The sequence below is a fragment of the Labrus mixtus genome, chromosome 8 (genome assembly GCF_963584025.1).
Source record: "Labrus mixtus chromosome 8, fLabMix1.1, whole genome shotgun sequence".
Lineage (NCBI taxonomy): Eukaryota > Metazoa > Chordata > Actinopteri > Labriformes > Labridae > Labrus > Labrus mixtus.
The window spans coordinates 12,197,655-12,211,111 of record NC_083619.1 but is presented as its reverse complement, the minus strand read 5'-3'; the positions used below and the strand labels follow the sequence as shown (position 1 = coordinate 12,211,111).

At 38.5% G+C, this 13,457-nt stretch overlaps 2 protein-coding genes across 2 annotated transcripts; both read left to right on the top strand.

Moving 5' to 3' along the window:
- The first annotated feature begins 3,110 nt into the window (after positions 1-3,110).
- On the top strand, positions 3,111-9,476 carry cnn2 (calponin 2). Its single transcript, XM_061044348.1, has 7 exons — positions 3,111-3,306; positions 5,668-5,789; positions 5,896-5,962; positions 6,422-6,559; positions 6,680-6,796; positions 7,643-7,789; positions 8,093-9,476. Exons 1-7 carry the CDS (start codon positions 3,253-3,255, stop codon positions 8,396-8,398), a joined length of 951 nt encoding a protein of 316 aa, XP_060900331.1. The 5' UTR covers positions 3,111-3,252; the 3' UTR covers positions 8,399-9,476.
- A 1,353-nt stretch (positions 9,477-10,829) lies between these two features.
- On the top strand, positions 10,830-13,415 carry rps15 (ribosomal protein S15). Its single transcript, XM_061044347.1, has 4 exons — positions 10,830-10,923; positions 11,326-11,411; positions 12,109-12,343; positions 13,253-13,415. The coding sequence occupies exons 1-4, from the start codon at positions 10,921-10,923 to the stop codon at positions 13,364-13,366; spliced, it is 438 nt and encodes a 145-aa protein (XP_060900330.1). The 5' UTR covers positions 10,830-10,920; the 3' UTR covers positions 13,367-13,415.
- The last annotated feature ends 42 nt before the right edge of the window (positions 13,416-13,457 follow it).

Below are 13,457 nucleotides of genomic sequence, written 5' to 3'. Positions count from 1 at the left end.
CAATTTGATACTGTATTTCACTTGGTTGCATGGTTAAAATAACACAACCAACACTGTTTCTTTGCTACACTTTAGTCAAGCTACTGTGTGTGTCAGAAGTGCTTGATGACAGATGTTAAAACAAACACATAACACCTTAACTCCACTGCAGTGAAACAGGAACTTCACTTTGATCCGCAGTAAAACAAAGACAGAAGACCTTAACTCAGTTTGAGCATTCCTGAATGCTGCAGTTCAAAGGCAAAGACCCTGATGAGTGAAGTTACTGGACTCTGTCTTGGTTTCTCCAGGGCTTTTGGAAGTTAAGGCAAATACAACCTACTATTTTCTAAAAAAAAAACAACACAATTGACTCAAGATATTTGTTCACATGATAAAGCACATCTGTAATGTTCCAAAAATTACAAAACTCATTTTTGAAAAAAATGAAGTTACTGCCTTTTGCCTTTGTAAGGCAGAATATACATCACTGCCATGACTCAGTCTGTTGATGTAATCACACAACTGATATCAGGATGAGTAAACCGTCCTCTGCTTAGGGTGTGTTTAGTTACACTCAGGCTGACTCAGTCCTCTTCACACCTGTGTGATGTCATCACCAGGTAAACATACCCTAAAATGCAGCTGTTTTTATGACCGCAGACTGAAAAGAAACATCTGGTATCGTGTCATTAAAAAAAAAGAAGTTTTCTCAATTAATTGTCCTGGTTGCTGTGTATTGAATGGCTTTATTTACCCACAACCCCACGTTAATAACTAGATCATTGCAGGTCATTTTATTTATTTATTAGTCAATTTATTGAACATGTTAAGAAAATACAAACACAAAATAAAAAGGAAAAAAACTAAACAAAAAAACCCAACTGGATCCTCAGGATCCATAGCAACAAATAAATAACTCAAATAATATAGTTCATGTTCAAAAGGGATAGGAAGAAGTTAAAAACTTTTCTGGTCCTACCCCTTCATATTTTTGTGCATTATTCACAGAAAAATACAAATGTTTTCATCAATCAGTGTATGATGTTGGACTTGTTGGCCAAAACTAATTAAGTTTTTAGACAAAACAACAAAAATAATGGGAACAGATTAACCAAGACCATCAGCCTAGAAATAACCAAATAGAAAACAGAAAAACAGAATCACTGCTCCAGCTCATATCTATTCAATATTTTATTCCTGAAGAGTTTTTTTTTGTTTAAATATAGTGTTGCATTTTTTCAGCTCGTCATCACAGTTGTTCCACAGACTAACAGCCTTAGTTTGTTACACAGTGAAGTTTTGCATTAGTTCTGATATACAGGTTCCTCTCAACTTATGTTTGCTTTCTCTCGGTTGGAACAACTCCTGGATACCATGAGGCAATTGCTGATAGTTTGCTTTGTACATAATTTGAATAGTTTTATAGTCAATCAAATCCTGAAATTGTAGTGTTCTTAGTTTAATAAATAATGGATTTGTTGGTTCTCTGTAAGTGGTTTTATGTATAATTCGTAAAGCTCTTTTTTGCAGGATTCAATCAGTGAGTCGGCTTCATGTCCGGGTACTTCGCTTTAGTATGTGATGTAGTTTCATGATGTAGTTTCATGAGGTGTTCATGTTTAGGTTTATCAAATTTGATATGCTTCACATTAAATAATTATGATGACTTTAGGCTGAGGTGCAACATTTTTACTCATAAATTACTGAAAAAAGTGTTTCCTTTGCTGTGGCTTAAATCCAGTTATGAGATCAGACTTTTTTTTCCCCATGTGGTAGTATATTCCATTATGAGGTTTTTTTTAAATTCCTAGTTATCCAAACTTGACTCTTTCTCTCTCTTTTACTAGTGATTTGACTAAAGGTAGCAAAACATAAAGACACTAAAGCCTCCCCAAACAATAGTATACAGTTATCATGTAAAGAAATACGCAATCCTCTTTGAACACAGTAGCAAAAAATACATTATCCTAGAGTAGATGTAGTCATCCACACATGTCTGGAAGCTGTAACAAATCTGCTATCTAAAATCCCATATCCCCCACATTACGTCACCTCAGTAGCTAGTTGTACTTGGTGTAGTTACTCAAACTTTTTTTTTCTCGACAGTGACTCAAAAAGTGCGACAATTTGTCTGGTCCGCTGAAAGTCTGGTATGCAGTGTCGGACGGTGGATCACTCCCACCATTCAGGAATTTGGGAAGTTTCCTTCCATATAAGGAGTTTTTGATTTCTATCGCGACCTAAGGAAGAGAAGGGGAAAGGTGGAGCCTAGGATCGATTAACGAAGCGGGTAACCCAAGAGTGTGCAGGAGGACAAGAGAGTCACCATCTCCGTGTTTCCGCTATCTCTATGAAAGTTTATCTTCGTTAAACGTGTAAATTGTAGGTTAAGGGGGCTTATACAATGCGCTGTAACTCTAAAAATAACAAAACTTGAGGATTCATGGGTCAACTATAACTGTTAAATAAATGTTAAAACGTCCTCCGTCTGCAGGAAGTAGCCTGTCAGCAGAGAAGTATCGTCCCAACAATCCCCACAACACACTCTGTGATGCAGCTAGTGTGTATCTCTTTTAATTTATGATACAATAATTTAACATACTTATATTTCATTTTCCCACCAAAAGTTTTAAATATAAGCTCAGAATCCTTTACAGTCAGGAAATAAGTTAGGCTAATAGGAGAGAAACGCTGAATATTCTTCTACTATATTTTTTTGTTGGAAAAAAAATGTCTTAATCACAGATTTATATATAATAATAATATATTTTTTTAATTGTATAATTTCACTTCCCCCAGGTTTGGGAACCCTTTCCTGTGAGGCTAGGCATCAGAATCATCTGGAATCAAAAATCAAAAGAAGAAAAGCTTGCTTTAAAATTGAGCCATGTTTTTAATCTTTAGCAGAACACATGCACTAGCCAGCCAATGTAAACAAGAAATCCATTCCAGCTGTCTGATTCTTTGCTCATACTTCCTGCAAAGGCTTACATGTTGACATATTGTTATGAATATTCACTAGGGGAAATCACATCTGATCTCTCTATCGCCCATCAGCAGAGAACTATCTTGAGTTGAGTCGCCACTCTTTGGCAGAAGCCGTGGGAGCGCTCTAATTGGCGGCCGTAAAAGAGAAAGGAAGCATTTAGTTCACTCCGTTTTCATTGGAAGAGAAAGTCGAACATATTTAAGCGGAGATTTTATCCACAAGTTAGGATCTTCTTTTTTTTGTACCTACCTACCTACAGAAGTCACGACAAGTCTTTCACAATGTCCTTCCACAAAGGTCCTTCCTACGGATTATCAGCGGAGGTGAAAAACCGGGTATGTATGATACTTTAATATAGTTAAGTAAATTAAATAATATCAAACTTTTCCTCCCGTCACCCTCTCATTGTGCCTTACACTGGACCTGAGTTTGGGAGTCACCTGGCCTCCATTTTGACGAGCGTGCTCAGGTTAAAGGTAGTGAAAGGTGGATGAAATTAAAGTTTTGAAAGAGAGGCTTAAAGGGACTAACTATTATTAAAGATTTTCAGTGAGTTATAAGTCATTTGCAAAGTTTAGCCCTACTTTCCTATTCGAGTTTCGTGTCTTGAAAAGCAGAACTTATTTGTTGTTCTATAGCGTACGAAACTAACCTAAAAACCCAGCATGGGCGTTGTCCGTCAAGCGAAGAAGAAGTGTGTCGTTGTGGCATTATTGTTCTCCGTTTCCAGAATTATCTGTTTAATGTGCTGCAGTTTGTTGGCCGGCATTGTGACCCGCATTAGTAGATAATGTAATTCACCTTCCAGTCCCAGGATTTGGCACCATCCAGCTTCATTCAGCCCTTCTGTTTTTTTTTTTTGTTGCTGTATAATGGCTAGAAAAGTTTCCGCCTCCCCCCTCGAGGCAAATTTCCTGCTACTTCTTCTTTCATTTTTACTTTTCTCTATTTCAAATAGCCCAATGTAGAATCAGTGCAGTTTTTTTTTTAGTTTTTTTTTTTTTATTGTGGCTCCCCCGCTGTACAAAAGAGCCCTTGTACAGACTGAAGTTAAACAAACCGTATCCAAAGTGACCCCTTCTCTTTGGTAATGTGTAACTTTTTGATTGCGGCCTTGTTTATTTGGACCTGCCAGCACTGATATGTGCACATCCGGATCCACTTAAAATGCCAGAGCTGATGCTGCTGGAGATAACTGACCACGTTGTTATGCATCAATTCCCCCTTTTCACATATTGTGTAGATGTGCTGTTACAATGCAAAACTCCTTCATCTTTGTTTCCCTGCCAGAAGAGATGGAGATCTATTGGTTTTGCTCTCAAGCCTGCCAGTGTTTCTTTAACTTGCCTTCAGCTGATTTTTTTTTTTTCCCCCAACTGCATTCATTTCTTGGCTTCAGTTCTTGCACAGGAGAGAAAGGGTCCTGTCCCCTCCCAAAACCTTTTGGAACAACATGTGCGGGATGTAAAGAAAACACGTAGATTTACTGTGTCTGTTACCGACGATGTCCTTGAAGTGGGGGAGTGTAAAGTGATGCTGACTTGAGTGGTATTTCCTGCCAATAGTGCCATAGCCTTGACCATGAAATTTGAAGGATTTTAAACCCCTTCTCCTTGAACATTTTCCTTTAAAAAAAAACTAACATAAAAAAATTGCCAAAGTTTAGAGAGGGAACAAACAGCTTTTGAGTTTCCGCCACAACGTCTGTATTCATTCATTGATTCATTGGATCAACACACGCAGACAGACTCCTTTATCGAAGCACTGTGGGGTGAATTCCACCCATTCAGCTTGTCTCTGTAAATTACATCTGTCTGATTCTTTGTGGGCAATTAAAATAGCTTGTGTTGTTTTTTAATATAGGGATAACTTTATGAAGGAAGTGTAATTAGAAGACAGACATTCCTCAAGAGTACATCCAGCTGTGAGCCGAGTGCGGCCGGCTTCCATGTATAATAGTAGGTTAAAGTCAGCGGTTTGGTTTCTCTGGTTGCCCTCAGGACAGAGAGGGGTTGTTAGCTGCTTGAGAACTTGCACGAAGCTCAGTCAACACCTCATCCTTTGCTGAAGGAGAAGAAATCGATGCCTGTGTTTCTGTTTTTTTGCTGCTTTCTTACTTTGTGACTTTTGTTTACGTGACCATAATGTTCCTTTTATGAATGGCCTCTTTCTGAGCCAGCAGAGCACGTTTCTCACACTTCTGCCGTCAATCAAAAAAGGCTCATAAACCTGAGTAACACCTCAAAAGCAACACCCTTTTCTAGAAAGTCAATCTTTGTGCCAGCTTAAGCCCCCTTAAAGTGCTCCTTCCCTCCCCCGTTCACAAACCTTACTGCCTTCCTGTGTTTCAGGAGAATCTTACCAAACAGGATATACGTGTGCAGGAGTGAGGTCGAGTCAGTGTCACCTTTATCTATGACTGCTAAAAGAGACAAAACCTCCTCTGTAGACATGGCAGAATACACTGAGACAAAGCAACATTCATTGGTGGCCATGACACAAGATTAGATGAAGTCATAATCAATGTTTGAGGGCACATCACATTTTGTGTCGTGCGATTGGCCTACGATTTTTCATTGATAGCGATACAAATTAATTATGGAATTCTCAAACCAAAAATCCCCCACTGAATATCATTGCTGCTAGTAAACAAATGTGACATTTTCACTTCTCTCCCCCCCCCCCCCCCCGACCAGATCGCACAGAAGTATGACTCTCAGAAAGAAGAGGAGCTGAGGGCCTGGATCGAAGAGATTACCGGCGCTACCATCGGCCCTGACTTCCAGAAAGGCCTGAAGAGTGGAGTCATTCTGTGCGAGTAAGCAGCACACATCACAGCTGGGCTGTTACCAAAATTATACTTTTTTTATTTTTTTTTTATTATAATTTTGGTGTGTTTTTCTCTTCTCCTTTTCCCCTTTTAGACTTATCAACAAACTCTCCCCAAACTCTGTGAAAAAGATCAACCAGTCAGCACTGAACTGGCATCAGGTGAGTTAATCAATGACTGATTTTTTTTTTTTTTTTTTTCAAATAATTAAGGGTGCGGTAAAACAATAGTTTAATTCAAACTTGTAATGACTCTAGGCTGTACATAGTTTATTAATAGCACCTTGTTCTGTGGCATTGTGCTTTCTACCGGTTCAGATGTCAGGATACTGAATCATGCTAGGTCATGGCTCTACTTACACATTTTCAGTGTTGCAAGCTTCCCTTTGTTTTAGAGTGTCTTTTCAGTGCTGCTTTTGAAACTGGTTTCTTTACCGAGGTGTGACCAGCCACTGTAAACAAACTCCCTCGTCTTAGACGGCCTGAATGTTTTTAAGGCTACAGGACTGTGTTTTCGTATGAAGATACATTAAGGTGGAATGCAAACAGAGAAATAATCACACTACTGTTGTTCTTCACCCTGCACACTCATTGGTGGTTGTTCTTTTTAAATCGGTGCAGCTGGAGAACCTGACAAACTTCACCAAAGCCATCACGGAGTTCGGCCTGAAGCCTCACGATATCTTCGAAGCCAATGACCTGTTTGAGAACGGAAACATGACACAGGTCCAGACGACGCTGCTCGCACTCGCCAGCATGGTGAGACTTTCTTTTTTCTTAGCTGTTCAGGCAAAGAATAATAAATTATGGTTTTCATGGTTCGTGATTGGCTGTTATCCTGCTTAGTGACCCATTCTTCTTCTTTTTTTTTTTCCTCAGGCGAAGACCAGGGGCTGCCAGTCACGGGTAGACATCGGGGTGAAGTATGCTGACAAGGTGGAGAGGATGTTTGACGAGGAGAAAATGAGAGCAGGACAGTGCGTCATTGGTCTACAGGTGTGGAGGTCTTTTTTCTTTTTAAGACTCCTGGGTGAGCAGCAGGGTTTTTAAGGAGATCTCTTGAAGTATTGTGACAAACTATTACTTGAACAGAAAAAAAATCTCACACACTACTCTTGCTAAGTATCACCAATCTCAACGTTTCGGTCCCTCTGAACCTTCGTCAAGTGTCTCAAGAGAGTCAGCAGCAATTTTTCTTGTATCTGTTCAAGCTGTGTTTGCTAAGGCCTGAAATCTCCATAAGATCACATTCCTTGATTTGAGCTTCTCAGGTTACTGTAGGTTGTGTTTGTGCATGTTTGAGAGGGAACACAAGACTGTGGGGGATTACATTTTTTTATATTATGTGATTTAAAAAAAATAAAAATCCTAGGTTAAAAAAAAAACAACCAAAAACAATTGAAAGCTGCTGAATTTGGCATTTATTTGCTGGATCTGACAGAGCTGAGGTGAATCACATGCTATTAAAGCTGAGCTCAACGCTGCATGGGATGAAACTACTGCGAAACCAGACGGTCATGACCTCATGTCAGGCACGGCATACTTCAGAATAAGAGTGTGTCATTGTCATTGTTCACTCTGCCTCTTTAGCGTCTGTGTTTTGTTATTGTTTCTGTTGCCAAGACGGATTTCACGCAGACATGAGGGCTGCCTAAACGGCAAGAGAAATCGACTGAACCACTTAGTGTTGATAGCATCTGTAGAGTATAGTGACATGAGGGCCGAAACTTTAAAGTATATGAAGGGTGTCAGAGTGATATGTGGGGGATATTATGCAACATGTGAGCACTCAGTGCAGCAAGCCAACTGAACATGGTTTTATTGTGTTCTTTCTTTCTTCAGATGGGTACCAACACGTGTGCCAGTCAGGCAGGTATGAACGCATACGGCACCAGGAGGCATTTATACGACCACAAAAATCATATCCAGGCCCCTATGGACAACACAACCATCAGCCTGCAGATGGGAACCAACAAGGGGGCGAGCCAGGTACTGCAGCTTATTCCCCACTTTTCATAAATCCAATATTATAGGACTCAAGTGGGAACACGCCTCAGGGCATCGCTCATTTCCCGTCCTTCCACCGCTGTAAACCTGTGTCATGTTTAGTCTTGTAGAAAGCTGTAAAGCCTTGTTTTGTTTCTCCCTCAATGGAAAACAAACACTTGCTCAGCACTTTTCACATAACTGTTCATGCCTGAACAGAAAAATAACTGCTGCGTGACTGATGTCATAACAGTTAGATAAAAGGTACATGTGATTCTTATTCCCTTCCCTCTGTGCGTACTCCAGGCTGGGATGACAGCACCAGGGACAAGGCGTGCCATCTACGACACAAAACTGAACACAGACAAGTGCGACAACAGCACCATGTCCCTACAGATGGGCTACACCCAGGGAGCCAGCCAGAAAGGACAGAACTTCGGCTTGGGCCGGCAGATCTATGACGCCAAGTACTGTCCAACAGCCAGAGAGGAGGTAGAGGAACAAAACGGGGCCGGCGTGGCTCGCGACTACATCCCAGATAACCAAGATGAGGGTTACCAAGGCTACCAGGAAGAGGAGCAGGTGTACCAAGGGGATGGGACGGATTATTAGGGCGGGAAGGCACTGAGGAAGGAAAAGGGAGGTCATATAACAGAAGAGAGAAAACCTCACAGCATGTGGTTTATTTTTATGTCCATAGGATGTTGAGCAATTTTTTTTGGGGTCACATCCTTTTTAGCATTGTATTAAGATGTTTTCTTAGCCCTGTTTGTGGAAAACAATGTTAAACATATCATGATGAAATGTGTTTCTGTGATTTTAAAAATATATATTTAAAGTGACCACAAAAGCCAATCTTTTTGGCTGACTTAGATTTATCCCAGGGATTTCTTTAAATGTGCCAAAGCCCCATTCTCTTTTCCCCCCCAGTGTTTTTGCTGACTCATTAGTTTCATTATTAAGGAAGATCCTTAAGATATTTTGTAAGGTCAAAACGAAACCAAGCATGAAACATTGGGGAGTGTTTTTAACCAGTTTTTAATACTTTCTTGATGATCAAAACATGTGTATTTTATGTGTCAGCTGTGTAATTTGTCATTTCTTTAAATGAAAATGTTCATTGTGTCTGCTACTTTGACAGTATCTTCTCAATTCATTCAGTATTTCTCATTAACACACGCAGTCTGTTTTATTTAAGCAGACAAGGGAACAAAATGGTTATGTAGGTAGATTTCCTTTTTAGATCAAACCACTCTTTTATATTCTTTCTGTTCTCTCACTCGTTTCACTTATTTCATTTTTAGTAGAGGAAATATTTCCTTTGTTTGTATAACCAGTCCAACTGGAGTTCAGCTTGTTTTCTTTGGATTCAGGCTGGTGGGGGAGGATAAAATAATACTGCAGCAAAGTTTTCAACATTCCAAGCAAATATACTGGACTTTTTTTTTTCTTTTGGTCAGTGAGTTCTTAAATATTGGTTGAAATGTGACCAATCCTCCAACTATATTAGATCATACTTATTTATGCATATTTGTGATTTAAATGGGGTGTTTTGTACTCTGAATAACATTGGACTATACTTTTTCTTCTGGAATATTCTTTTCAACAATGGAAAAAGGACATGTTTGACTTGAGAAGTATGTTTTTTTTTTTGTGAATACAGTGTAATAAAGATGTGTATTCATTATTATGTGTTGATTTGGTTTGTGTGATGAGTGGCACAGAAAGTGTATTACTTCTATTGCATTGGTTAAGCCTGTTTGTGTGATTCAACTATGAATGGTGATGTACAAATATCAGCTTAAAGTGCATAGAAGTACAAATATCAGTATATAGATCTTGAAAAACTTGCCCCAAGTTCTGTCCAGAAGTTACTGAAAAATACTGCAAGTACTCTTTACAAAACAGACATGTTTTAAAAGGTATAGGAAGGGAAAACATTCTTGTGTAAAAGTGCCAATAGGACCTGACAGGTGGAAAAGATGCTCAGCTTTTTAGATGATTGATATAGAGATTTTAAGGTGAAGTTTAGGGGGATCAATCCTTTAAAGCAATGGTTAAATGGGCAAATAAACCTTTACTCAAGTAACCTACGTATATAAATCTAGATTAAATGGGGACCAGACAGGCTAAAATGTTTTCAAAAATAGGTTTAAACAGAGCTGCTTAACATTATTGAACCTACATTTTTTTAAAACAAATGCGTTTGACCGATACCTAAGCACCAAACACACTTTATTCAGTTGTGTCACATTTTTTATTTTTTTAATCTAATAATAATTACATACACTGTGACCATCTGAAGGTGCAGCTTCAGATGATTCTTTTAGTAGCGGTGCATTTTTTTGTTATAATGCTGTAAATACTGATTTAGGCATCATATAAATACATTGAAATGACTAATTACATCTAAAATGTGGTAGTAATACTCAAAAAATGTCCTTGCAATTGACTAAATGTGGACTTTTTGCAATGCTTTAAAGTAGGCCACTTACTTTGTTATCCAATATGGATACTCCATTAGAAGTAAATTGCATAAAAGTATGAAGTTTAAAGATATCAGCGTGATAACAAAGTGTAGTCCGAGAGGTCTTAAGGGTACCATAGGGCAGGCCTCCATATTGTATGGACGTTTAAATTGAATTAGGTGAAAAGTGACACAATGAAAAACTGTCCTGTTTTAAAAAAGTGCATTCTTTTTAAAAATACATATTATTCAATAATTGTTTTGTTTTTGTTTTTTCTGAAATGTGGCAAAAGTTAAGTTTAGTATGTAAAAATCATGGGCTCCTTAAAAATGAAGACCTTCAGTTAACATACAAAGTTCCACCTTTAGTCAACCTCCTTCATGTATTTCTTTTTTTTTTATATCAGACATTTTTGGTTTAAGTTTCACTCGATAACAGTAACTTTTTTTTAGATAAAAGACTGTATAGTGTGCTACCATCAGATACATCGAAATAATAAAACCTCGAAATTATTAAGAAACCGATTTTTATTTCATACAACATCTCCCCCTGTCGTTCGAAGTAGGGAATATCATTACAACGCTACACCGGATGTTTATATAAAATCTCGCGATATCAGGACAGACGAGAACCTCAGACGTTCTTTTCCCCGGAACATCAGGCAAGATGGTAGGTGTAAAACAGACCGTGATGCTCTTCAAACTACAATCTATATGCATCTGAGCCGAATAGTTACTGATTATGATAACTGTGCATACAATCCGACAGTCACTTACGTTAGCTGACGATTCAGGAGGGAATTGTTGATGAAATGCCGGATAAATATATGTGTATAAGTGCTACAAGCCAGTATTAGCAAACGCCGCTTATTGCTAAGCTATCATTTTGGTACATCATAACCTGTATTAGTAGCGTAAATAAGAGTTGTACTTTTAATGTAGAGTTGGCTGAAGCTCGGTGTAATTAACTATTGTATAAACACCAATGTCATTGACTTCGGTTTAAATAGCAACTGTGCAACAATGAACTTGCTAACTATGTTAGCTAATGGGGTGATGCCTCTTCTTTCAGGCGGATACTGAGATCAAGAAGAAGCGTACCTTCAGGAAGTTCACCTATAGAGGTGTGGACCTGGATCAGCTGCTGGACATGTCATAGTAAGTAAAAAATCATATTAGAAACAGCACCAGCATCAACTTATTTAAAAAAACAAACCATTTATTTCCTGCTTGGTCAATTAACCAATGCGCCATCATAATCATTCTCTGCCATAAGAGCTAATTTTCCTTTTCCCCCTCTTCTTTAATTTGACTCTTTCTTGTTTTGCTTTCTTTTAAACCTTGTTGAGTATGTGTTCTTGTTAGCTTTATTTTTTTTGCTTGGACTACATTAATAATATGTCTCTGTGTTACATGTTTCTCTTTAGGAGAGCCACTCGACAAGCCCCTCTGGGTTTATTTGGCTCCTCCAGCACATTTCTTTGAAAATATACATTTAGTTAATTAACTAATTATGTACTGTCTGTTTTTTCATTGATCTATTATGTTGTTTTTTTTGTGCAATAAATACAATTTTAAAATTAAAAAAAAGGACTGAGGTTAAGTTACAAGTGTTGTTTATATGTTAAGATCAGTTTATACCATGTCAGCTTGGTAATGCCACTGAATCTAAATTCACTCTTAGATGTTTAGTAGGGGCTTGATAGACTACTAAACATCTATGTTAAAAAAAAACAACAACTGTCTAACCATATTAGATACATTCGGGATGTATTACATTGAATTAAAAAACGAATACTTTCATTTCTAAGATGGCAGAGGGTTTCATTGACATCTCTTGTGTTTCCCTGTGTAGTGAGCAGCTCATGCAGTTGTACTGCGCCCGCCAGAGGAGGAGGCTTAACCGTGGCCTGCGCCGCAAGCAGCAGTCTCTCCTGAAGCGCCTGCGTAAGGCAAAGAAAGAGGCTCCCCCAATGGAGAAACCTGAGGTGGTGAAGACCCATCTGAGGGACATGGTCATCCTGCCTGAGATGGTTGGTTCCATGGTTGGAGTGTACAATGGCAAGACTTTCAACCAGGTTGAAATCAAGGTGAGAACCTACAGGGAAGCACTCAAGTACATTTTGAAACTCATGCTTACTGGGATCAGACTTGCCGTTGGTGGCTTAATTGTCAAAAGTAGGAAAAGGAACATTGATTTGGGTGTATTTTGTGACTACAGTAGAGTATGCAAAGGAAAAATACCTAAGGTGGTCTCAATTTGTCATAATTCTTTGTGACTCTATTAAAAGCAGTTGTCTTTGCTGTGTATCTGTTTTATTGATGGGTTGGAATTCTTGAGTAATGGGCAACTTCATGAAGAAGAACTTAAGCGATTTAAGCAGGCAAAGTAACATGTAACATGTCAAGCCATGGCAGCTTCATCAGCTCATTTTTATTCAAGTTGAGTGGTTTTAGTTAAGCCCTTGGACTCTTCTGAAGTACCTTTAGCAAGGCACTTAGCCATCTGCTCTGGGTGTCAGACTGCAACAATAACCTTTCTCTGACAGCTCTCTATACAATTATTCATGTTTTTAAGGTCCTCATAGAGCCATGAAAAGTCAATGAATCAGGACAATTCTGGCTCCCCATCTATGCTCCATTGCATTAAAGTGATAAACTATTTTTCCCTCTACCTAATCAAAAATCTGCACTGAAGAAAATGAATAACTCCATTGTGTATAAGGTGGGCTGAAATCTTTCCAAGAGGATGTGTGTAAAAAAAAAAAAATATATATATATATATAGTTTTGAAGTAAATTGGAACAGCCAAAGTATAGCCTTGTGGATCAGTCCATGCAATGAGATAGTGTTTACTAGTAACACTATCTGAATTCAATTGACTCAAGCTCATCTCATCAAAAGCACCTGTATAAAAATGTCAGTAATTCAGCTTTAATTGTACTTGTTTCAACAACTCTTTTCAGACCTGGCAACTAATACATTTTTCTTCTCCACAGCCTGAGATGTGCGGACACTACTTGGGCGAGTTCTCCATCACCTACAAGCCAGTCAAGCATGGTCGCCCCGGTATTGGAGCTACACATTCTTCTCGTTTCATCCCTCTGAAGTAGAATGGCTGGATTCTTTGTATAAATAAAAAAAGGGTTGCTCCACAAAACATGTCTGCTTTAATTTCATTTGCATATTATTTAAAAAAAAAAA